The sequence below is a fragment of the Scyliorhinus canicula genome, chromosome 18, assembly GCF_902713615.1.
Source record: "Scyliorhinus canicula chromosome 18, sScyCan1.1, whole genome shotgun sequence".
Lineage (NCBI taxonomy): Eukaryota > Metazoa > Chordata > Chondrichthyes > Carcharhiniformes > Scyliorhinidae > Scyliorhinus > Scyliorhinus canicula.
In genome coordinates this window covers 16,233,379-16,259,405 of record NC_052163.1, presented here as the reverse complement: position 1 = coordinate 16,259,405, position 26,027 = coordinate 16,233,379, and the positions used below count along the sequence as shown (strand labels likewise).

At 48.7% G+C, this 26,027-nt stretch overlaps 1 protein-coding gene across 1 annotated transcript in view; it reads left to right on the top strand.

The window, feature by feature from the left end:
- LOC119953684 (dynein heavy chain 17, axonemal-like) overlaps positions 1–26,027 on the top strand; it is an 821,504-nt gene that overhangs the window by 394,374 nt on the left and 401,103 nt on the right. The window contains 3 exon segments of the mRNA XM_038778213.1: positions 4,081–4,212; positions 16,941–17,101; positions 25,646–25,802. Coding sequence (XP_038634141.1) covers positions 4,081–4,212; positions 16,941–17,101; positions 25,646–25,802 — 450 coding nt within the window.

Below are 26,027 nucleotides of genomic sequence, written 5' to 3'. Positions count from 1 at the left end.
TAGGATCAAGGAAAACCCAAAAGCTTTCTATAGGTATGTCAGGAATAAAAGAATGACTAGGGTAAGAGTAGGGCCAGTCAAGGACAGTGGTGGGAAGTTGTGTGTGGAGGCTGAGGAGATAAGCGAGATACTAAATGAATACTTTTCGTCAGTATTCACTCAAGAAAAAGATAATATTGTGGAGGAGAATGCTGAGACCCAGGCTATTAGAATAGATGGCATTGAGGTGCGTAGGGAAGAAGTGTTGGCAATTCTGGACAAGGTGAAAATAGATAAGTCCCCGGGGCCGGATGGGATTTATCCTAGGATTCTCTGGGAAGCCAGGGAAGAGATTGCTGAGCCTTTGGCTTTGATTTTTAGGTCATCATTGGCTACAGGAATAGTGCCAGAGGACTGGAGGATAGCAAATGTGGTCCCTTTGTTCAAGAAGGGGAGTAGAGATAACCCCGGTAACTGTAGGCCGGTGAGCCTAACGTCTGTGGTGGGTAAAGTCTTGGAGAGGATTATAAAAGATACGATTTATAATCATCTAGATAGGAATAATATGATTAGGGAAAGTCAGCATGGTTTTGTGAAGGGTAGGTCGTGCCTCACAAACCTTATCGAGTTCTTTGAGAAGGTGACTGAACAGGTAGACGAGGGTAGAGCAGTTGATGTGGTGTATATGGATTTCAGTAAAGCGTTTGATAAGGTTCCCCACGGTTGTCTATTGCAGAAAATACGGAGGCTGGGGATTGAGGGTGATTTAGAGATGTGGATCAGAAATTGGCTAGTTGAAAGAAGACAGAGAGTGGTAGTTGATGGGAAATGTTCAGAATGGAGTTCAGTTACGAGTGGCGTACCACAAGGATCTGTTCTGGGGCCGTTGCTGTTTGTCATTTTTATAAATGACCTAGAGGAGGGCGCAGAAGGATGGGTGAGTAAATTTGCAGACGACACTAAAGTCGGTGGAGTTGTAGACAGTGCGGAAGGATGTTGCAGGTTACAGAGGGACATAGATAAGCTGCAGAGCTGGGCTGAGAGGTGGCAAATGGAGTTTAATGTGGAGAAGTGTGAGGTGATTCACTTTGGAAAGAATAACAGAAATGCGGAATATTTGGCTAATGGTAAAATTCTTGGTAGTGTAGATGAGCAGAGGGATCTCGGTGTCCATGTACATAGATCCCTGAAAGTTGCCACCCAGGTTGATAGGGTTGTGAAGAAGGCCTATGGTGTGTTGGCCTTTATTGGTAGAGGGATTGAGTTCCGGAGCCATGAGGTCATGTTGCAGTTGTACAAAACTCTAGTACGGCCGCATTTGGAGTATTGCGTACAGTTCTGGTCGCCTCATTATAGGAAGGACGTGGAAGCTTTGGAACGGGTGCAGAGGAGATTTACCAGGATGTTGCCTGGTATGGAGGGAAAATCTTATGAGGAAAGGCTGATGGACTTGAGGTTGTTTTCGTTAGAGAGAAGAAGGTTAAGAGGTGACTTAATAGAGGCATACAAAATGATCAGAGGGTTAGATAGGGTGGACAGCGAGAGCCTTCTCCCGCGGATGGAGGTGGCTAGCACGAGGGGACATAGCCTTAAATTGAGGGGTAATAGATATAGGACAGAGGTCAGAGGTGGGTTTTTTACGCAAAGAGTGGTGAGGCCGTGGAATGCCCTACCTGCAACAGTAGTGAACATGCCAACATTGAGGGCATTTAAAAATTTATTGGATAAGCATATGGATGATAAGGGCATAGTGTAGGTTAGATGGCCTTTAGATTTTTTCCATGTCGGTGCAACATCGAGGGCCGAAGGGCCTGTACTGCGCTGTATCGTTCTATGTTCTATGTTCTATAACTCGGGTTCGACATTACTGCTAATCCTACTATAGCTACTCAGGCTGACTAACCAGACTGCTGCAATCCATGTGGTGGGAGTGATATCAAATCAACCCTATGTCTCTACTCACTGACTGTCTCCACTGGAAAGAGGCAGATCATGTGTGTGGTGTCCTTTATATATGGGTTGGTGTAATGCCCTCCTGTGGTCGTGTCACCTCTGTGTGTATCGTGAATGCCCATTGGTCGTGTCCTATCTAACTGATCTATTGGTTGAGTGTGTGTGTGTGATGTCTCTGGTGCTCCCTCTAGTGTCTAGCTAGTCTACATGTATTTACATTAACCCCTTGTGTATTTGCAGTGATGCACATCACCACACCCATATTGCGCCCACTTGAATGGATCCCTGCATCATGGCACTGCAGTCAGTTTGCTCATTCAACCTGCAGACTGTACTTGCCCATATAAGCTGTAAGAACCTTAAACCTGTTGAACACTTTTTAGAGCTGCGACTTCACTGCTTTTACCTTATCGATCCCCATATCTGTTCCACTCACAGTCACACCCTCCTGTCCCTGTCCATGGACTAAATCAGAAGATTGTGGCCTGCCTTCTGGAACAAAGAGTACAGATGACTTTCCTCCTGCATGGTGCATCACAGTGTCTAAATCTCAGCCTCCAGCTCAGTAACTCTAAGCTGAAGTTCCTCAAGCCATAGACACAATGCAGATATGGTTGCCATAGAACACAATGCCTCTTGTCCTGCTTGTGGTTGTGTACTCATTAGGTGTTCTTATCACCATTATTACTATGATTAAAATTATTTTGTTTATATAAGAGAAAAAGAGAAAATTCTCACCAACCAATCACTTACCTACTTTCCTGTTCTGTGATATTTTAATTTTCTTTTGAATTCTCTGAATCCACAGACTCACACTTCTACAGCTACTAGGTATCGATAAAGGGAGCATCTTTTTCCCCTTCTGCACAAAATTCCCACATGAACCAAATTCCTGACTTTGCATTCAGTCTACATCTCATTTAGGCATATCTCTATGTGTCGTCTTATCCTTGCCGACAGAAACTGCTCCTGGCCATGCTGAAGTTTTGCAAGACCATCAAGATCCAAAGCTGCACCGGAGTATCCTGCAAGGACATCATAATGTCTCCCCCGAAGGATGTCAGCAGCTTTTCACTAACCATGGGAGGTGAACATAGCTGACAAGGCCAATGTGTGTCACCCATGCCAATTTACACTTGAAAAGATAGTGGTGAATTGCCTCCTTGAACGGCTGCATGCATGTTATGTAGAAGGGAGTTCCATGTTTTTTTACTAATGATGGTGAAGGAACAGTGAATAGTTCTAAGTCATGATGGTGTGTGTTTTGGAGGAATACTTGCAGATGCTGATATCTTCATGCATCTGCTGCCCTTGTCCTTTTCAGTTTTCGGGTTCTCGAGTTGGAGTTCTCGGGTTTAGAAGGCACTATAAAGGACCCTTGGCAAGTTGCTATAGTGCACCTTGTAGATTATACACACTGCAGCCAAGATGCCACGGTGGTGGAGAGAGTGAATAGTTCAAGCTGGTGGATGGAGCACTGATCAAGTGGACTGCTTTGTCCTGGATGATATCGAGCTTCCTTAATGTTCTTGGAATTGCACTCATCTAGGCGAGTGGAGAGTGTTCCATCACATTCCTGACTTGCATCTTGTGGATGGTGAATAAACTCTGGGAAGTTGAGAGCTGAGCTACTCACAGAATACACAGTCAGATAATGAGCAGATAAACTGTTGGTTTAAAAACTGAGGATCTGTTTTAATGGCTCACCTGAAAGATGGTACTTCTGATAGTGCAGCACAACCTCAATACTGGACTAGTGTGTCAGCTTGGATTGTGTGTTGAAGTCCCTTGAGTGGCAATTGAACTGACTTGCGACTCAAGAGGCAAAAATGCTTCTCATTGTATCACAGCTGACGCACAACAAAACTGACTTTAAAATATTTTAAAATGCGAGTTTAGAATAATTTAAAATGCGAAAACAATTTTAGCAAAATGGATGTTTACCATTTTTAATCATCAGTACTCTTCTTTAAAATAAAATCAGTATTTCCTTTCATCCATTTTATGATAGGACTAAGACTTGGAAAACAGCAATAATTGATGACAAGTCAAATATACTTCCTACGAGTCCTGTTCCTCTATTTGCTCACCGATATGCTTGTATGTTGTGTCAATAAGATCCTTACTTTATTTTTTTTTTCATGAAAGATCATTCAACTGAATTCACTGATCATTTTATTGGTTGGCAACTTATCAGTAGGAGACAGGCAAAAGATCATGACTATTTGTACAGTAGAAGTGCATGCTCGTGATGTTGTAAACAAAATGATTACAACTAAGGTATGTGGCATTATACTTCTTTCTTTGGAGTGTTCATTTTTATTTTTTGTTCACAGAAACACATCAAATGTAGCAGTGCAATATTATAGTGTATTCAATAGGCTGGAGGACCACAACCATTTCTAAACCTGCAAACATGAGTCCTGCATGGTGTGCTAACTCTCAGATGCCTAAGTAAAGGATGAGCTACTGACTATATATTTGTACCATCACTGAGACTGACTATTTCCACCTCAGCAACATGACCTGACTCCACCCCTGCTTAAGCTCAGCAAATGATGATGCTCTCATCTCTGTCTTTCCTATCCCTAGATTTCACTATTCCAATGCCCTCACAGCCATCCCCCATCTTACACTTTCCATAAACTTAATGTCATTCAAATCAGGGAATTCCAGAGCTTGAAGCAGTTGAAGGTAAGGCCACCAATGGTGGACTGGTTAGTAAATAAAATCAGGGAAACTTCAAAAGACCAGAATTAGATACGTTCCGATATCTCAGAGGATTGTAAGACTCGAAGAGATAACAAGAGATAGATAGGTTTAATGAGGACACAGGGAGTCCACACCAAGTAAAATAAAGAACTTGGGCGAAGTTCTCTGATCCCCAGCAGGGTCGGTGAATCGCCTGGGGCCGCCTAAAATCCCACCCCCGCAGTGGCAGAGATTCTCCGCCACCCGGGAAGTGGCGGTGGCGGGAATCTCGCCACTCCGATCGGCGAGGCCCCTGCGGTGATTCTCCGGCCCGGATGGGCCGAAGTCCCGCCGCTGGGAGGCTTCTCCCGCCGCCGAGGTTTGAACCACCTCTGTAACGGCAGGATCAGCGGCACGAGCGGGCCCCGGGGTCCTGGGGGGGGCGGGGGGTAATCGAACCCCCGCTCAGACTCCGGGCCAGTGCCCTGGCGGCACTCTTTCTCCTTCCACGGCCTCCGCCATGGCGGAAGCGGAAGAGAAACCCACATCGCGCATGTGCCGCTGACGTCACTGCCGGCGCATGCGCCGACCGTCGAAAGCCTTTCGGCCAGCCCTGCTGCCGGGGGCGCTGTTTTTTTGCGCCAGTCTTCTGGTGCCAACCGCTCTGGCACGGGGCTGGCCCCCAAAGGTGGGGAGAATTCCCCACCTTTGGGGAGGCCCGACCCCGGAGTGGTTGGCGCCACTCACATACGCCGGGACCTTCCGTCACGCCGGGTAGGGGGGAATCCAGCCCCTTAAATTTATTCACTATAACAGTATATATACTACCCTGTAGACCCCGACCAGCTTCCTTCTCTGGTCAATACCTTACTGGCTGACCTTCTATACAATGGTTAATAGAGTTCCCACGCCCTTCAGTGGAGGGGCTCCTACTCCGCGAGGGCCATGGGGAAGCTAATCAATCCCACCCCATAAGTCCCATGCGGGATATTACATTCCCTGCCCCCAAAGTCCACAAATACCCCAACCACCGATGAAGAGCACAAGAAGGAGCAGGTGGAGGATATCAGGGGTGGAATTCTCTGACCCCCCGGGTGGTCGGAGAATCGCCCAGGGCCAGCGTCAATCCCGCCCCCACCGTGTCCTGAATTCTCCGCCCCCCCCCCCCCCCCCCAAGATTCGGTGGGGGCGGGAATTGCGGCGCGCGGTCAGCGGGCCCCCCGCAGCGATTCTCTGGCCGGCGATGGGCCGAAGTCCCGCCGCTGATAGGCCTTTCCCGCCGGCGTGGTTTAAACCACCTCTGGTACCAGCGGGATTGGCAGCGCGGGCAGGCTCCGGGGTCCTGGGTGAGGGGGCGGGCGATCTGACCCTGGGGTGCCCCACGGTGGCCTGGCCCGCGATCGGGGCCCACCGATCGGCGGGTGGGCCTGTGCCGTGGGGGCACTCTTTTTCATCCGCCCCCGCCATGGCCTTCAACATGGCGGGGGGCGGAAGAGGCCCCCTCCCCTACGCATGCGCCGGTATGACGTCAGCAGCCGCTGACGCTCCGGCACACGCGTGGACTTACGCCGGCCGGCGAAGTCCTTTCGGCCCTGGCTGGTGTGGCGCCAAAGGCCATTCACGCCAGCCGGCAGCCCGATGCCGGAGTGGTACACGCCGGGACGCCCTGCCCCGCCGGGTAGGGGAGAATCCCGGCCCAGACTCCCTTTTGGTTCCGGCAAATCAGTTAGCGTATGCCTAGCCAGTGAACGTTATCTGCAGCAAGAACGTCGGGTGAACGATTGGCAGGAGACGGCTGAACTGTTGAATTGGCGATCGAGACCTTATACGTTTGCGTCTCTGTAATAAGTCTACGGACGCAGAAGTTCCTTCACCAGAATCCCTTTATTAACAAAACCAACAGTAGTTCGACCAGGTGCATTCAGCTTGCTATCTACTCTGGGAGTGCAGAGGATCTGACACTCCCTGTTACATAAAAAGAAGAGGTTCCCTGATTGGGCCACTAATCAGGAAACTCGTATTCCAATTGGCCAATCTCAAAGGCCTGGTTTAAGTCATTGCACCCCTCCCCCCAAAGTCCGAGGAGCTCCCATGGTCCTCGTGACTCATGGGTCTCTTTCTTTGTTTCTGTGCCGGGTCCGGAACCTCCACTTCGGCCTCCGACATAGGGGGGGTATAGCGACTAGGCGCCCGTCTTTTCCAATGAGAACGTCTGAGGGGCGGTTCGCCGCCTTCCACCAGCAGCAGGATGATAGCTGCGACTTTATCCATGGTGTCCATATAGAGTCCAATGTCCTCACCAGTGGTGCCGGAGAGGCATAAGTAGTCTATCGGGGAGGACTCTCCACGGTCCTCGGTATGCTGGTCTGAGTCAGCTCCGGGGGAGAAAACAAATCCGAAGCCGCACATGGTCCAGGTAACTTTTTTACGACGTGTTCTCTGACACATATCTGATACAACACAGGTCCAGTCCTGGCCTTGACCGTTTCTGCTACACATGTGGGACCATTTGCATAATTTCTGACCTATGCTTTGTCACCCACATTGAACGGTCTTTCTTGGCGAGTGTTGTCGTGGCCCCTGCATTGGGCCTCTTGGTGTTTTTATACTCTACCGCCTAAATTTCTGAATAGTTTGGAGTCTGCCCATGAGCAGCTCCACTGGTGTTATTCTCATCACGGCGTGTGGGGTTGTCCTATAGTCGAATAGCCACCGCGATAGTTTAGTGTCTACTGATGCTGCTGACTGTTTTTTCAACCTGACATTTAGGACAACCTCTGGATGGCTCTCTCCACCAACTCATTTGATGCTGGTTAGTATGTGCCGTTCTTCTGTGCTGAATGCCGTTTGACTTCATGAATTTTGTGAACTCCTGGCTGGGGAACACTGATCCATTGTCTGAAACTAACACCTGCAGGATACCATGGGTGGGATTCTCTGATCCCCCACCAGGTCGGAGAATCCCTGGGGGGAGGCGCGAATCCCGCCCCACTGCACCCATGCTGGCTGCAATATTCTCCAGCGCCGTTTCTCGGGTGGGGGCGGGATCGCCGCCACACTGGCAACGGCCCCCCGGCTTTTCTCCGGACCCCAATGGGCCGAGCGGCCGTCCATTGTTGGCCAGTCCCACTGGCGTGAATCACTCAACTCGCGTACCGGCGGGACCTGGCAGGTAAGTATGCGTGGGCGGTCCTCGGGGGGGGGGGGGGGGGGGGGCATGGGGGGATCCGACCCTAGGGGCCCCCCCAAGGTGGCCTGGCCCGCGATTGTGGCCCATCGATCTGCGGGCGGGCTTGTTCCGTGGGGGCACTTATTCCTCCTGAGCCGGGCCCCAGTAGGGCTCTGCCATATTGCCCGAGGGCCGGTGCGGAGAAGAGAACCCCCCACACATGCGCGAGAATACGTCAGCCGGTCCGCACATGCACGGAATCACGCGGGCAGTTCCGTGCATGCGCAAACTCGCGGAGTCTCTTCACCGCCGGCTGGAGCGGCGCCAACCCCACCGGCGTAAACCTAGCCAAGGTGAGAATTCCTCACTTTGGGGAGGCCGCAAGTCGTTGGTGCCGGTTTTCCCGCCGGCGTGAGAACTTCGTCCCCAAAAGGGAGGATCCTGGCCCATGTGTTGCAAACGAGGTGCAAAGTTTTTCGATGGTTGCTGTTGTATTTAGCGAGTTCATTTTGTAGACATCCAGCCATTTGGAATGGGCGCCTACTATTATGAAATATGAGAATGACTAGAGCGAGGGTAGGTCCGATTTAAGGACAGTAGCGGGAGATCGTGTATTGAGTCTGAAGAGATAGGAGAGGTCTTGAACAAGTATTTTTCTTCAGTATTTACAAACGAGAGGGGCTATATTGTTGGAGAGGACAGCGTGAAGCAGACTGATAAGCTTGAGGAGATACTTGTCAGGAAGGAAGATGTGTTGCGCGTTTTGAAAAACTTGAGGATAGACAAGTCCCCCGGGCCTGATGGGATATATCCAAGGATTCTATGGGAAGCAAGAAATGAAATTGCAGAGCCGTTGGCAATGATCTTTTCTTCCTCGCTGTCAACAGGGGTGGTACCAGAGGATTGGAGAGTGGCGAATGTCGTGCCCCTGTTCAAAAAAGGGAATAGGGATAACCCTGGGAATTACAGGCCAGTTAGTCTTACTTCGGTGGTAGGCAAAGTAATGGCAAGGGTACTGAGGGATAGGATTTCTGAGCATCTGGAAAGGCATTGCTTGATTAGGGATAGTCAGCACGGATTTGTGAGGGGTAGGTCTTGCCTTACAAGTCTTATTGACTTCTTTGAGGATGTGACCAAGCATGTGGATGAAGGTAAAGCAGTGGATGTAGTGTACATGGATTTTAGTAAGGCATTTGATAAGGTTCCCCATGGTAGGCTTATGCAGAAAGTAAGGAGGCATGGGATAGTGGGAAATTTGGCCAGTTGGATAACAAACTGGCTAACCGATAGAAGACAGAGAGTGGTGGTGGATGGCAAATATTCAGCCTGGAGCCCAGTTATCAGTGGCGTACCGCAGGGATCAGTTCTGGGTCCTCTGCTGTTTGTGATTTTCATTAACGACTTGGATGAGGGAGTTGAAGGGTGGGTCAGTAAATTTGCAGATGATACGAAGATTGGTGGAGTTGTGGATAGTGAGGAGGGCTGTTGTCGGCTTCAAAGAGACATAGAATCCAGAGCTGGGCTGAGAAGTGGCAGATGGAGTTTAACCCTGACAAGTGTGAGGTTGTCCATTTTGGAAGGACAAATATGAATGCGGAATACAGGGTTAATGGTAGGGTTCTTGGCAATGTGGAGGAGCAGAGAGATCTTGGGGTCTATGTTCATAGATCTTTGAAAGTTGCCACTCAAGTGGATAGAGCTGTGAAGAAGGCCTATGGTGTGCTAGCGTTCATTAGCAGAGGGATTGAATTTAAGAGCCGTGAGGTGATGATGCAGCTGTACAAAACCTTGGTCAGGCCACATTTGGAGTACTGTGTGCAGTTCTGGTCACCTCATTTTAGGAAGGATGTGGAAGCTTTTGAAAAGGTGCAAAGGAGATTTACCAGGATGTTGCCTGGAATGGAGAGTAGGTCTTACGAGGAAAGGTTGAGGGTGCTAGGCCTTTTCTCATTAGAACGGAGAAGGATGAGGGGGCGACTTGATAGAGGTTTATAAGATGATTAGGGGAATAGATAAAGTAGACAGTCAGAGACTTTTTCCCCGGGTGGAACAAACCATTACAAGGGGACATAAATTTAAGATAAATGGTGGAAGATATAGAGGGGATGTCAGAGGTAGGTTCTTTACCCAGAGAGTAGTGGGGGCATGGAATGCACTGCCTGTGGAAGTAGTTGAGTCGGAAAAGTTAGGGACCTTCAAGCGGCTATTGGATAGGTACATGGATTAGGGTAGAATAATGGAGTGCAGGTTAACTTCTTAAGGGCAGCACAGTAGCATTGTGGATAGCACAATTGCTTCACAGCTCCAGGGTCCCAAGCTCAATTTCGACTTGGGTCGCTGTCTGTGTGGAGTCTGCACATCCTCCCCGTGACTGCGTGGGTTTCCTCCGGGTACTCCGGTTTCCTCCCACAGTCCAAAGATGTGCAGGTTTGGTGGATTGGCCATGAAAAATTGTCCAAAATTCTATGATTAACCTAGGACAAAAGTTCGGCGCAACATCGTGGGCCGAAGGGCCTGTTCTGTGCTGTGTTTCTCTATCTATCTATTACAAAAATCATTGAACCCTTAAATGGGCTTGAAAAACCGACATGAAGCTGCAACCGTAGTCTACCCGGCCATTCCCATGGGTGCAGCGGGGCCGCCAGTGGCACCTTCTGCCCATGTTGGCATTCTTGGCACTGACCTACTAATGCCGCTATGTCTGTGTCCAGACCCGTCCACCAGATATAGCTCCTGGCCAGCATCTTCATTTTTGAGACTCCGGGGTGCCCATGATGTAGTTCGGCCAGTACTTGGAACTATTACTCGTGCTCCCCATAGCAGTATCTAGTCTTCCACACTTATCTACTCTCTTCTGCTCCAGTAGGGGCGGGATTCTGCCTGGACTGCTCTTTCCATCTCCCCTGTTAGCACCATGTGTTTTATTTTTGCTTAAACTGGGTCCCTTTGTATCCACAAACGAATGTTTTGTGCGGCCACCAAAAGGGTGTCCAGGACATGTAGTGTTATCACTGTGTCTTCTATGCTGGGTGTCATTGGTGGGGTGTCTAGTAATGGCAATCTGCTTAGTGAGTTTGAGTTTGCCATCCGGGTTTCAGCCGGTGCTTCAGTTGATATTGTTCCGCTGCAAGTAATAGGACCCAACGTTGGATTATGGGCCGAAACTATTGGTGGCACCGCTTTGTCTTCTTTTCGTAAGCCCAGCAATGGCTTGTGGTCTGTGCAATTTCTTCACCGCGGTGATCACAACCCATCCTTCTTTTTCAATTTGGGTGTACTTTCACTCTGCTATTGCTAAAGTCCTGAAGGCAAACGCTATAGGTTGTTCCTGTCTGTTTTGCCCACGTGTGCCAGAACTGCCCCAACGCCATATAGAGACACGTCGCAAGTGAGCACCAACTCTTTCCTGGGGCCATAGTGTGCTGAGAGGTTTTCTGAGGAGAGATGTTGTTTGATCTTCTTGAAAGCCCTGTCTTGGTAGGCAAACCATTCCCAGGCTTGCCCCTTTTTTAGTAATTGGTGTAGGGGGTCCAAGATGGAAGCCCTGTTCTGTATGAACTTTCCATAGTACGTCACCAGTCCTAAAAAAGATCTTAACTCCTGGATTATGGTGGGGCTGGAGCATCTTTTACCACCTTCACCTGATCCTCCAAAGGGTGTAGCCCTGACTTGTCAACCTTGTACCCCAGATAAGTTACTTGAGGTGCTAGAAAAACGCATTTCCCCCTCTTTAGGCCCACGCCTGCTGCTGAAAACCTCCTAAGGACTTCCTCCAGGTTTTGCAGGTGTTTGCTTCTGATTTTCAAGCAGCTTGTTTTTCCCATAACGAGGACGTCGTCCAGGTAAATGGCGACATGTGGTAAACCTGGTAATATATTCTCCATTATCCTCTGGAATATCGCACAGGCTGACGATATCCCGAAGGTTAATCTTGTGTAATGATAAAGGCCCTCCAGGGTGTTGATCGTTAAGAATTTTTGTGACTCTTCGTCCAGCTGCAGATGTGCGTGGCTCATGTCCAGCTTTGAGAATAAGAGTCCTCCCACCAGCATTGCATATAAATCTTCAATCCGGCAAATTGGATATTTGTCCAATTGTGAGTAGAGATTAATTGTTTGTTTGAAGTCTCCACAAATGCGGAACGAGGCTTCCGGCTTAAGAATAGGAACCACGGGTGTCGCCCATTCTACAATCTGGACCGGTTTTATTATTCCTTCACGCTCCAATCTCTTGATTTCAGTATCAACTTACACCCTTAATGCAAAGGGTACCAGTCGGGCCTTGTAGAATTTTGGGACAGCCTCTGGATCTACGTGCAATGTTGCCTTTGCTCCCTTTATTGTTATGAGCCCTTCTCAGAAAACCTCTGCGTATCTGCACAGGACTTCGCTCAAGCCACCATTTTCCAGCTGGAAAATGTTTCCCCAATCCAGCTGGATCTCTTTCTGCCAGTTGTGGCCCAATGAACTCGGTCCCAAACCTTCCACTATCATTAAAGGCAGCCTAATCAGTTGCTCTTCATAAGCCACAGGTACATGTGTTGTGCCCAACACTCTTTGTTGTTCTCCTGTGTACGTCTTTAGTTTTGCCGAGGTCCTGGTAAGGGATAAGGGTTGGAGTCCAGTATGAATTTTATTAAATACAGTCTCTCCTATCACTGATACAGCTGCTCCTGTGGCGACCTCCATTATTGTTGGACATCTGTTCAGACTTATGGGTAATTTAATGGGTCTTGATTTAACCATCCAATAAAGAAAAATGAGAATCATGAAGCTGCTTGAAAATCAGAAGCAAAGAGCAGCAGTTCAGAGAAAATGACCAATGCTGTTAGACCAACTTTTAAAAGGTCAGAACTCATCTTGAATGTTCTGATAAGTCGGTCTTTCGGGTCTGAAACTCTGGTTGCTCAGTGTGAGCATTTTGAGAACTCTGTTTAAAACTCGCCGCCAAGGGCCCCCCCCTCCCGGCTGTTTGTATTCTGCAGTCTGTACCCCTTTCCCTTGGGGCCTGGGTACAGGGGCCTGAGTAATTCCACCAGAATGTCCCTAGCTTTACTGAGGAAAAAACGAGTTCTGCTCACGAGATTTTAAAAAGGGCTTAAACAACTGGTCCTGCCTGCAGCTGTTGCTGGACTGAACATCCTTGCAGGTCAATCTGACTATAGACAGAGAAAGGTCTTTACTTTGCACCTTTTTCAAAGTCTATAAGGTAAGGGAGAGAGATCAGATTGGTGGCCCTCCAGCTTCTTGATTAAACCAAAATTAAAAACCAGCCTTCCTGTCCCTGGCAGAAAACTGTGGAACGGCCAACAGCAATCTGCAAAGACTATCAGCTAAAAATGTGGCAAAGTAAACAGCTCATTGGCCAACAGCCAAGTCCATCAGGATGAGTCATCACTGATGCCAACACATCCTGATGGATTTCTTTTTTTTTAATATTAAAGGTGAAGTCCATCTTAAAGGTGTGGGTCCCAATAATTGTCCACGTACAAAAATTATAAAAGCCGAAACAGAAGTAAATAAAGGGAATAAACAAGGGACATATAAGGATTAACAGGTGGATATTTACACTTTACTTTTGCTTTTACAATTTAAAAGAAAAGTACACGTCGTTTATACATTCTTTACTTATGATAGGTTTCTTTCAACTCCTTGCACATCTTACCCGTTGAACTGTAATGTCCATTCAAATGTATTCCTGTTCGATAACCATCCTAGCTCAATTACCTTAGGTAAAACTAGGGTAAACTAATTTGTCACGGGGCTGGGAAAACGAGCTATAGTCCAGGAGCCAGTGTTGAGAGTAATGAGGTACTGAGGAGGGTATCAAGGTCGCAGGAGTGTACCGGCAGACAGAAAGGTGGGTTGAAGTGTGTCTACTTCAATACAAGGAGCATCCGGAATAAGGTAGGTGAACTTGGAGCGTGGATTTGTACTTGGGACTACGATGTTGTGGCCATTATGGAGACATGGTTAGAACAGGGACAGGAATGGTTGTTGGAAGTTCCGGGGTATAGATGTTTCAGTAAGATGAGGGAAGGTGGTAAAGGATGTGGAAGAGTAGCATTGTTAATCAAGGATAGTTTAACGGCTGCCGAAAGGCAGTTCAAAGGGGATCTGCCTACTGAAGTAATATGGGCCGAAGTTAGAAATAGGAAAGGAGCGGTCACATTGTTAGTTTTCTATAGGCCCCCAAATAGTAATAGAGATGTGGAGGAAGAAATTGCAAAACAGATTATGGATAGGTATGAAGGTCTCAGGGTAGTTGTCATGGGTGACTTTAACTTTCCAAATATTGATTGGAACCTCTATAGGTCGAACCGTTCGGATGGGGCAGTTTTTGTACAGTGTGTGCAGGAGTGTTTCCTGACACAATATGTGGATTGGCCGGCAAGAGGATTTGGTACTGGGTAATGAACCGGGCCAAGTGTTAGATTTGTTTGTGGGAGAGCACTTTGGAGATAGTGACCACAATTCGGTGTCTTTCACTATTGCATTGGAGAGGGATAGGGCCATATGGCAGTGCAAGGTTTATAATTGGGAGAGGGGTAATTATGATGTGATTAGGCAAGAATTAGGGAGCATAAGATGGGAACAGAAACTGTCAGCGAAAGGCACAAATGAAAAGTGGAGCTTGTTCAAGGAACAAATACTGCGAGTCCTTGATAGGTATGTCCCTGTCGGGCAGGGAGGAAATGGCTGTGTGAGGGAACCATGGTTCACAAAAGAGGTTGAATGTCTTGTCAAGAGGAAAAAGGAAGAGTATGTAAGGTTGAGAAAACAAGGTTCAGTTGGGTCGCTTGAGGGTTACAAGGTAGCAAGGAATGAACTAAAAAAAAAAGGCTTAGGAGAGCTAGGAGGGGGCATGGGAAGTTCTTGGCGGGTCGGATCAAGGAAAACCCCAAGGCTTTTTAGTCTTATTTGAGAAATAAAAGAATGACCAGGGTGAGGGTAGGGCCGGTCAAGGACAGTAGTGGGAACTTGTGCATGGAGTCAGAAGAAATAGGAGAGGCGTTGAATGAATACTTTTCTTCAATGTTCACCAAGGAGAGGGGCCATGCTTTTGAGGATGAGAGTGTGATACAGGCGGGTATGCTGGAGGATCTAGATGTTCTGAGGAAAGATGTATTAGCAATTTTGAAAAACCTGAGGGTCGACAAGTCCCCTGGCCAGATGGGATATATCCAAGGATTCTTTGGGAGGCAAGGGATGAGTTTGCAGAGCCTTTGACATTGATCTTTGGGTCCTCACTGTCCACAGGGATAGTGCCAGAGGACTGGAGAGTGGCGAATGTTGTTCCTCTGTTCAAGAAAGGGAATGGGAATGACCCTAGTAATTATAGGCCAGTTAGTCTTACTTCGGTGGCCGATAAGTTAATGGAAAAGGTCCTGAAGGATAGAATTTATGACCATTTGGAAAGATGCAGCTTAATCCGGGATAGTCAACACGGATTCGTGACGGGTAAGTCTTGCCTCACAAATTTGATTGAATCCTTTGAGGAGGTAGAGCAGTTGATGTCTTATACATGGATTTTAGTAAGGCGTTTGATAACGTTCCCCATGGTCGGCTAATGAAGAAAGTAAGGAGGTGTGGGATAGAGGGAAATTTGGCCAATTGGATAAGTAACTGGCTATCACACAGAAGGTGGTGGATGGAAAATTTTCAGACTGGAGACCGGTTACCAGCGGTGTACCACAGGAATCAGTGCTGGGTCCTCTGCTATTTGTGATTTTTATCAATGACTTGGAGGAGGGGGCTGAAGGGTGGGTCAGTAAATTTGCTGATGGCACCAAGATTGGTGGAGTAGTGGATGAGGTGGAGGGCTGTTGTAGGCTGCAAAGAGACATTGATAGGATGTAGAGCTGGGCCGTAAAATGTCAGATGGAGTTTAACCCTGATAAGTGCGAGGTGATTAATTTTGGTAGAAAACATTTGAATGCGGATTACAGGGTCAACGGCAGGGTTCTGAGGAATGTGGAGGAACAGAGAGATCTTGGGGTTCATGTCCACAGATCTCTGAAGGTTGCCACTCAGGTGGATAGAGCCGTGAAGAAGGCTTATAGTGTGTTAGTGTTTATTAACAGGGGGCTTGAGTTTAAGAGCCGCGGGGTTATGCTGCAACTATACATGACCCTGGTGAGACCACATTTGGAGTATTGTGTGCAGTTCTGGTCACCTCATTATAGGAAGGATGTGGAAGCATTGGAAAGGGTGAAAAGGAGATTTACCAGGATGTTGCCTGGTTTGCAGGATAGATCTTATGAGGAAAGGTTGAGTGAGCTAGGGCTTTTCCCTTTGGAGCGGAGGAGGATGAGAGGTGACTTAATAGAGGTTTTTAAGATGATGAGGGGGATAGATAGAGTGGACGTTCAGAGACTATTTCCTTGGGTGGATGTAGCTGTTACAAGGGGGCATAACTATAAGATTCAGGGTGGGAGATATAGGAGGGATGTCCGAGGTAGGTTCTTTACTCAGAGAGTAGTTAGGGTGTAGAATGGACTGCCTGCTGTGATAGTGGAGCTTTAGGAACTTTCAAGCGGTTATTGGATAGGCACATGAGCACACCAGAATGACAGGGAGTGGGATAGCTTGATCTTGGTTTCGGACAATGCTCAGCACAACATCGAGGGCCACAGTTCTGTGCTGTACTGTCCTATGTTAAATATCTGTTTGAAGTATTGCTAAACGATTAACATGTCAAATTCACACAGTTACAATACCCTTGCTTTAATTACCATTCACATAGCCGAACAGTTAAAAAATATGACCAGGATATTGTTAACTGAAAAATATTACAATTTCTTGGGCTTCTCAGACAGATTTTTCTTGACAATTGTGCTCTATCCTTTCATCTATGTCCTTGATATTGGTTTAAATAGCTGAGACCCAAGCACTGATCCTTGCAATATCCCTCTAGTTATACCCTGTCACCCCAAAATTAACTTCTTTATTCCTGCTATGTTTCCTGTCGGTTAACTACTTCCTGGTTCATGCCAACATACTACCTCAAAATATTGTGCATCAAAACATAATAGATTGAGAAATTTACAGCAGCTAAAGTTATTCATAATGCATTTATTAATTAATTAATTTAATTTTCTTAATGCATGAAGAACTACTCAATAATACTGGTGATTTCTTTTAACCAGGTGGAGAATATCCAAGCATTTACTTGGCAGTCACAATTAAGACATCGCTGGGATGACGAGAAGCAGCATTGTTTTGCTAACATTTGTGATGCACAGTTCAGATATTCTTATGAATATCTAGGCAACACTCCTCGATTGGTGATTACTCCACTTACTGATAGGTAAGGAAATGCATAAATGTTTGTCTGCAAATTTAAAATTTGCTTCCCTTGTTTTCAATTATTGCAAATAACTTTGCATAGGAGGATATTTTAGAGTCAGCAAAGACCCCTGGAAAGTGCCACTGGAAGGGATCATCAACTTCTTCCAGGTTAGTTGATGATTTTTACTGGCTCTTGCTTTGACTGTAGAAATGCTTGGACAGTATTTTAAATTGCTAAATCCTCCAGATGAGGCTCATGATGAAGGACTGTGTTCTGACTTCAAGGATTCTCCCAAGCCCTTTAAAGGTAGCTTGAGGCCAGTGATCAAAATATGACAAAAGCAAATCATAAGAATGAATAACCCTGACTTAGTGATCAGAAACATATTCATGTGGGTAGTGACAGGAGAAAGATATAGAGCCCGATTCTCCCCCAAAATTTCTACGTTAATTTGTGACGGATTTTTCAGGGACATGCTCTGCAATGCCTCGGCACCCAACACCGAGTGAGCACACCAGGAAATAATCTTCACCCAGATGCACCCTGTCGCATCACTCTGATGCACTCCATTGGCATCAAGCTGGAACCACCCTGGCATCAAGTGGTCACCTGTTGTCATTACCTTGACATTACCTAGGCACCGCTGGCATTACCTTCGCCCCTCTGAGCACTATGCTTATCTCTCACCAAGGGTACACCTTCTGAGATCAGTCGTGCTTCACGCCATTCTGAATGTGGATACATTATTTGATGTGGGGGTATGATTCCGGCATGTGGGCCCAATAATGAGATGCTAATTTTAATGAGTTTCCTGCCATTCAATGGTAAACCTTGCCTGTCACTGATGGGGGAAGGTCACTATCTGTCAGTGGCGGACCGAGGGACAACCGTTTTGTGGTTTTACTTCAATGTGAAACTTTTGCCGTCTCACAATATTTTCCGCTCTTGCTGCTAAACCTGCCCAACGCGAACAGGAGTAGGATATCCCAGCCAATATTCTGTGTCCAGTTAAGGGATCTAATACACCCCCTCCTAATTATCTCCCATATTGTTGCTCAGTTTCATGAGGTCTCAGTCTCTTCCCAGTCAATAATCTTTAGTTCCACATAAGCAACATGAACAAAGGCAGTTTCTACATGAAAGTGATGGCTGGATAGTGTACTTGTAACCCTTGTACCTGAGACTCACCTTTTGTGGCTTCATGAGAATTGATTTTGGAAGGTTAGTGATTATGACTGTGAGGTTTTGGTAAAACCATTGATAATCGTGGAGTACCATAGCCTTTCATGCCTCCCTTAAGCATTATGGTTGGGATTCTCCGACCCTGCGCAGGGTCGGAGATTGCCCGGGGGAAGGCGCGAATCCCGCCCCGACACCGGCTGCGCTATGCTCCGGCGCCGTTTTACGGGCGGGCGCGGGATTCCCACCACGCCGGTTGGGGGCCGTTGAAAGCGCCGACCGCTGATTCTTTGGGCCCCGTGGGCCGAGCAGCTGTCCATTTTTGGCCAGTCCCGCTGGTGTGAATTACTCACCTCGCGCACGGCAGGACCTGGCAGGTGAGTATGCGGGGGTGGTCCTCTTGGGGACGCTGGGGGAACCGACCTGGGTGGGGGGGGGGGTGCGTGGGCGGGCCCACGGTGGCCTGGCCCGCGATCGGAGCTCACCGATCTACGGGTGGGCTTATTCCGTGAGGGCACTCCTTTCCTCCGCGCCGGGCCCTTATAGGGCTCTACCATATTGCCCGGTTGCCGGCACAGAGAAGAGAAACCCCACGCATGCGCAGAAATACGGCAGCATTTCTGCGCATGTGCGAACTCACAGCAGCCCTTTGACGCTGGCTAGAGCGGCGCTAATGACTCTGGCGGCAACCTAGTCCCCGAGAAAGTGGAGGTAAGTGGACAATTCCTCACTTTGGGGGGCCGTTGACGCCGGAGTTGTTGGCGCTGGTTTTCCCGCCGGCGTGGGGACATAGCCCCATTTTCTGAGAATCCCGCCCTCTATGTCTCCGCATTTTAAAAAAATATATCTTTATTAAGTTTTAAACATTTAATACATAAAACAAAACTCAAAGCAGAAAGAGCAACAGAATAACCAATACGTATGTATCTCAAAAAATAACCCACCTGCTCCTTTAGCAGTTGACGGTGAGCAACTTTTTTCAAGTGAAGAATAAACAGACTCCATCTCTTATGGAACCCCTCAATCGCCCCCCTCAAGGTGAACCTTCTCGAGGTACAGAAACTCCATCAGGTCCCTGATGTACCGTCAATTACCACGAGACGAGAATGGTGAAACAATCGAGGCTTTATTGTTGTGCCTCCTGCAGCTGGAACCAGAATGGGAGCAGTGCAGGAGAGCACACACTTTTATACGCCGCTTGCTGGGAGGAGCCAGGATTTACCGTGGTACCTGTAATACATGGGTAGTACAGTAATACATGGAATGTGTTACTAGTGGTGTTTACCACATTCACCCCCTGTTTAAAAAAACAGTCTTGCGGGGGTGAAGAAAACATTAAAGATTCAGTCTGTTGAGGGTCTAACCCTCCGCTGCGATCGCCTCAGTCTTGGTGGTGATGTGGGCGCCGACGTGGTCACCTGCGACTCCTGGAGCGTGTTTTCATCTACTTCGTCACTCCTTAGTGAATCCAGTGAGGGGACGGATCCTTCTGGGGTGGGGGCTGCAGTGAGGTTCGCTGGTGGGAGGGTGGGTGGGCCAGGGGTGAATGAAGCAACCGGGGGGGAGAGCTGTATCAGGTCGGGGATTTGAGGGTGGGTCCCAGCGGGTGCCAGGTCCCGGAGGGAGACTGTGTCCTGTCGCCCGTCGGGGTGTGCCACGTACTGCGGGTTTGCATGGAGGAGGTGGACTTTCTCAACCAAAAGATACGATTTATGGCTCCGCACATGATTCCGCAGGAGGATGGGTCCAGGAACTGTCAGCCATTTTGGGAGCGAAACCCCGGAGGTGGACTTCCTGGGGAAGGCAAACACACGTTTGTGAGGGATCTCATTAGTCGCGGTGCACAGGAGCGACCGGATGGAGTGGAGCGCGTCAGCGAGGACCTCCTGCCAGCAGGAGACCGTGAGATTTCTGGACCGAAGGGGCAGCAGGTCGGCCTTCCAGACCGTCCCGTTCTCCCTCTCCACCTACCCGTTTCCCCGGGTGTTGTAGCTGGTCGTCCTGCTCGAGGCGATGCCCTTGCTGAACAGGAACTGATGCAGCTCATCACTCATGAAGGAGGATCCCCGATCACTGTCGATGTAGGTGGGGAAACCGAACAGAGTGAAGATGCTGTGCAGGGCTTTGATGACCGTGGCAGAAGTCATGTCGGGGCAGGGGATGGCGAAAGGGAACCGGGAGTACTCATCAATTATGTTGAGAAAGTACACATTGTGGTCGGTGGAAGGGAGGGGCCCTTTGAAGTCCACGCTGAGGCGCTCAAAGGGGCGGGAGGCCTTCACCATGTGCGCTCTATATGGACGGTAGAAGTGCGGCTTGCACTCTGCACAGACTGGGCAGTCTCTGGTTACGGACCTGACCTCCTCAATGGATTAGGGCAGGTTGCGGGCCTTGAAAAAATGGAAGAACTGGGTGACCCCCGGGTGTCAGAGGTCATAATGGAGAGCCCGGAGTCGGTCCACTTGTACACTGCCACATGTACAGCGGGATAGGGCATCAGGGGGCTCATTGAGCTTCCCCAGGCGATATAAGATCTCATAGTTCTAGGTGGAGAGCTTGATCCTCCACCTCAAGATCTTGTCATTTTTGATCTTGCCCCGCTGGGTATTGTTAAACATGAAGGCAACTGACCATTGGTCAGTGAGGAGCGTGAATCTCCTGCTGGCCAGGTAATGCCTCCAATGTCGCACAGCTTCCACAATGGCTTGGGCCACCTTTTCGACAGAGGAGTGCTGAATTTCGGAGGCACGGAGGGCGTGGGAAAAGAAAGCCACGGGTCTGCCCACCTGGTTGAGGGTGGCGGCCAGAGCTACGTCTGATGCCTCTCACTTCACCTGAAAGGGGAGGGCCTCGTCGACTGCATGCATCGTGGCCTTGGCGATGTCCGCCTAGATGTGGTTAAAGGCTTGGCGGGCCTTAGCCGTCAGGGTAAAAATTATGGACGTGATGACTGGGCGGGCCTTGTCCACATAATTAGTGACCCACTGGTCGTTATACAAGAAAACCCCCAGGCATCGTTTCAGGGCCTTGGGGCAGTGGGGGAGTACCAGGAGGGGGCGCATGCAGTCAGGGTCGGGCCCTAAGACTCCATTTTCCGCTGTGTAGCCAAGGATGGTTAAGCGGTTGGTGCGGAACACGCATTTCTCTTTATTGTAGGTGAGGTTAAGGAGTTTGGCGGTATGGAGGAATTTTTCGAGGTTTGCGTCGTGGTCCTGCTGATCGTGGCCGCAGATGGTGACATTATCCAAGTACGGGAAGGTGGCCCACAGCCCGTACTGGTCAACCATTCGGTCCATCTCTCGCTGGAAGACTGTGACCCCATTGGTGACACCGAAGGGAACTCTAAGAAAATGATAGAGGGGACCAGCTGCTTCGAAGGCAGTGTATTGGCTGTCCTCCGGGCGGATAGAGAGCTGGTTGTAGGCAGACTTCAAGTCTACTGTGCGAAAGACTCGACATTGCGCAATCTGATTGACCATGTCAGATATGCGTGGGAGTGGGTATGTGTCGAGCTGCATGTACCGGTTGATGGTCTGACTGTAGTCAATGACCATCCTGTACTTTCCCCCAGTCTTCACTCCCACCACTTGAGCTCTCCAGGGGCTGTTACTGGCCTCAATTATCCCCTCTCGCAGAAGCCGTTCGACCTCCGACTTGATAAAGGCCCTGTCCTGCGCACTGTACCTTTTGCTCCTAGTGGCGACAGGCTTGCAGTCCGGGGTGAGGTTTGCAAACAGTAAAGGTGGATCGACCTTAAGGGTCGTGAGGCCGCAGATGGTGAGGGGGGGCGGGGGTCCGCTGAATTTCAAAGTAAGGCTTTGGAGGTGGCATTGAAAATCAAGACCTAGTAACGGCAGCGCAGAGATGGGGAGGACGTAGAACCTGAAGTTTCTGAACTCTACGCCCTGAACGGTGAGGGTCACGACACAGTACGCCCGGATTTCCACGGAATGAGAACCAGAGGCCAGGGAGATTTTCTTGGTGACGGGGAGTACCGGCAGGGAGCAGCGCCTTACCGTAGCAGGGTGGATGAAGCGCTCTGTGTTCCCGGAGTCAAAAAGGCAGGTCGTCTCGTGCCCGTTGATCTTTACTGTTGTCGTAGCGGTCACGAGGTTGTGGGGCCGAGACTTATCCAGGGTGATGGAGGCGAGCGGCGAAAGATGTTGGGAGGTCCCGGGCTGATCAGCGGTGGCGGAGGTATCAGCAGGCAGCGAACGGCCCGATGAGCAGGGGTCCTGAGGCGTGGTCCAAGATGGCGGCATCCATGGGCCGCACGTGGCGGGCAGCATCAAAGATGGCGGCACCCACGGGCCGCACATGGCTTGTGGTGGAGAAGATAGCAGCACCCCTGGATCACACTTGGGGAGTGTAGATGTGAAACAAAGTGGCCCTTCTTCCCGCACCCGTTGCAGGTCGCACTCCGCGCCGGGCAGCGCTGCCTGGGATGTCTGCTCTGGCCACAGAAATAACACTTGGGCCCCCCAGAGTTGGCTGGCTGCCGCGCGGCAGCCGGTGGGGCCCACGAGGGTGCCACGCGGTCGGAGGTGTAGGCCTCCAGATTATGGGAGGCCACTTCCAGTGACATAAGCGTCTCTGATTAATAGTTCGGTGTGTTGGACTGCCAAAACTGCCTGGCAGTCACAGTTCTGTAGAGCCCGCAAGAAATTGTCCAGAGTCTCCCCTGGGAGTTGCCGTCTCGTGGCCAGGAGGTGCCTGGATTCACCAACTTAACGTAATGTCCCTTTAGTAGCATCATTGCTTCTGTGTAAGTGGGCGCATCCCGGATGAGGAGAAAAATTTCAGGGCTCACCCGTGAATAAAGGACTTGGAGCTTCTGTGGGTCCGGGAGTTCTTCAATGGCTGCTCTGAGGTTGCCTTCGAAGCAGGCTAGCCAGTGGTTGAAGGTGGACGTGGCGTTGGCTGCGTGAGGGCTCAGCTGCAGGCGAGCAGGCTTGATTAGTAAGTCCATCTTTTAAAATCTTGTGCAATAAATTGATGTACCGTCAATTACCACGAGACGAGAATGGTGAAACAATCGAGGCTTTATTGCACAAGATGTTGTGCCTCCTGCAGCTGGAACCAGAAAGGGAGCAGTGCAGGAGAGCACGCACTTTTATACGTCGCCTGCTGGGAGGAGCCAGCAGGCTGGGATTTACCGTGGTACCTGTTATACATGGGCAGTACCATAATACATGCAATGTTTTACTAGTGGTGTTAACCACAGTCCCCAAGCCACAGTGTGCACAGGATGGAGAAGCTGACCTCCACCCCAACTTGACCTGCCTGTGAGGCAAAGTCTCAGCGAGGCGAAGGCAACAAATGCCTGGTCTATAGCTCCGGCAGGTCTTTTTAAAAACATTTTTATTAAGGCATTTATTTATATATTAATGAAACACAACCAAAACCAAAATATAGTAAAAACAGGAAGCCTTACAACAAATAAATAACACCCCACCACCCCACCCTCCCTGCCGTTCTGCTCCACCCACCCTGCCTCTCCCATTTTTATCCCATATAACCTTCCCCCCTCCCCCCCCCCTACTGCTCACGTCTTAACTATCCTCGTCTCATTGTATGCTCTTACCAGCATTTGTAACATTTTATAAAATTCTACCGGGAACCCATCCATGCCCAGGACTTTTCCCGCCTGCATCGCTCTCATACACTCCATCACCTCCACGAAACCAATGGGTGCCCCCAGCCCCTCTACCAGATCCTCCTCCACGTTTGGGACCTGCAACCCGTCCAGAAATTGCTGCATTCCCTCTCCCCCGCCGGGGGCTCCAATTCATTTGGCCTCTTATAAAATTCTTCAAACCCCCCCTCATTCACTCCACCAGGGTCCAAGACCGCCCCTGCACTCCCGTCCTTCACCTTTCCAATCTACCTTGCTGCCTCCTGCTTCCTAAGTTGGTGGGCCAGCATCTTGCTCGCCTTCTCCCCATATTCGTACGCTGTCCCACTGGCCCTCCGTAACTGCCCCACTGCCTTCCCCGTGGACACCAACCTAAACTCCATCTGGAGCTTCTGCCGCTGGATCAAATTCCTGAAACTCCCTCCCTAACAACACTGTAGGCGTACCTACACCCCAAGGACTGCAGCAGTTCAAGAGGGCAACTCACTACAGCCATTTGAAAGGCAACTAGTGATGGCCGATAAATGCTGACCTAATCAGTGACGCCCACATCCCATAAATGATTTTTTAAAAAATCTTAATCTTCTCTTCTCTAAGGAGAACAAGTTCAATTTCTCTGATCCTTCCTTGCATCTAAAATTCCTCTTCTGATAGGATTCTAGTAAATCTCCTCTGCCTCTCTCGGACAGGTTCCCAGAACTGAACACAATATTCCAGATGTGGTCTCATGAATGATATGTAGAGGTGTAACATTACTTCCTTGCTTTTATACTCTATGCCTCTATTTATAAACCCAAGGATCCTATAAGGCCTCTTAATAACTGTTTAAACGTACCTGGCCACCTTCAGAGAATTATGCACCTGAGCCCTGAGGTCCCTCTGCTCCCATACTCCCCTCAAAGATGTCCCATTTGCAGTGTGCAATCCACAGAAAAGCTCAGTTGTGGGGCTATAGCTTTGGAGAAGACTAGCCACGTCCCTCTTTACAGCATTAGCTGCAATAAGTGAAATTTAAATATCCAGTGTGAATGTTAGTATGTAGATGAATTGATGAATATTAGTGAAGGGGTGTGTAGATGAATGGGTAGGTGGGTGCTGTGGTATATATGTGAGGTGACAGGTGGGCCAGGTAGAATTTGGATAGGTGCATAGGGTGGCAGGTAACTGAGGTAAGGTGGGTAGGTGATTTGGAATGTAGTTGCTTTGGGAGGAATATTCAGGTCAATGGCTAGTCAGGTCATGTTTCAGGGTAGGTACGTAGGTAGGTAAGATATGTTAGGTCTACTCGGGGATATTCAGGTGGCGGTGGGTAATGACGCCTGAGTATGGGTTAGTTGGATCAGTTTGGGATGGGTAGTTCAGGGTTTGGGGTCCCATGGGGTTGGGATAGTCGTGGGGCTGGGGGAGGGGGTAGTCAGGTCAGGGACAGTGGTAAGGAGGTCAGTATGAATGACTGGGAATCAGTTACCCAGGTGTTAGACAGGATTCCTCTATCTAACATTTGCTGGGTAACTATCCAGGTAAGTACTTCAGAATTTTCTGAAGTCTCTGACTCCTATCTCAGATTTGAAAACTTTTGTGGCGAATCCAGGGGAATTGCCGAACTAAAGTTTAAACTTCTCAGTTAATTTCCTTGGGGATCTGTCGGGTACCAAAGTGCATCTTGGGTCATATGTTTATCATATGGTAAATTTTTTGTTTGAAACTAAAGAATTAATTCTACAGAAAATCTTTTTTGTTTTGTTCAGGTGCTATATTACACTAACACAATCGTTGCATCTGATTATGGGTGGTGCACCAGCAGGTCCTGCAGGAACAGGAAAAACAGAGACGACAAAAGATTTGGGAAGAGCTTTAGGCATAATGGTATATGTTTTCAACTGCTCAGAACAAATGGATTACAAAGTAAGAAAAACAAGCACATTCTTGCAATTTCATAGACTCTGAGAATGTTACAAAGGAAGTTGTGTACTATTTTTGTCTGTGTGAATATCTCACCTAATCCCATTTTCCTCCTTCATCTAAATACACTTCAATTTTCCTCTAATTCATACAACTACAGTATTCAATTCCCTTCTAAAATAACGTATGTGTTCTCCTTCAGAAATTGGGGCAAATAATTCTACATTC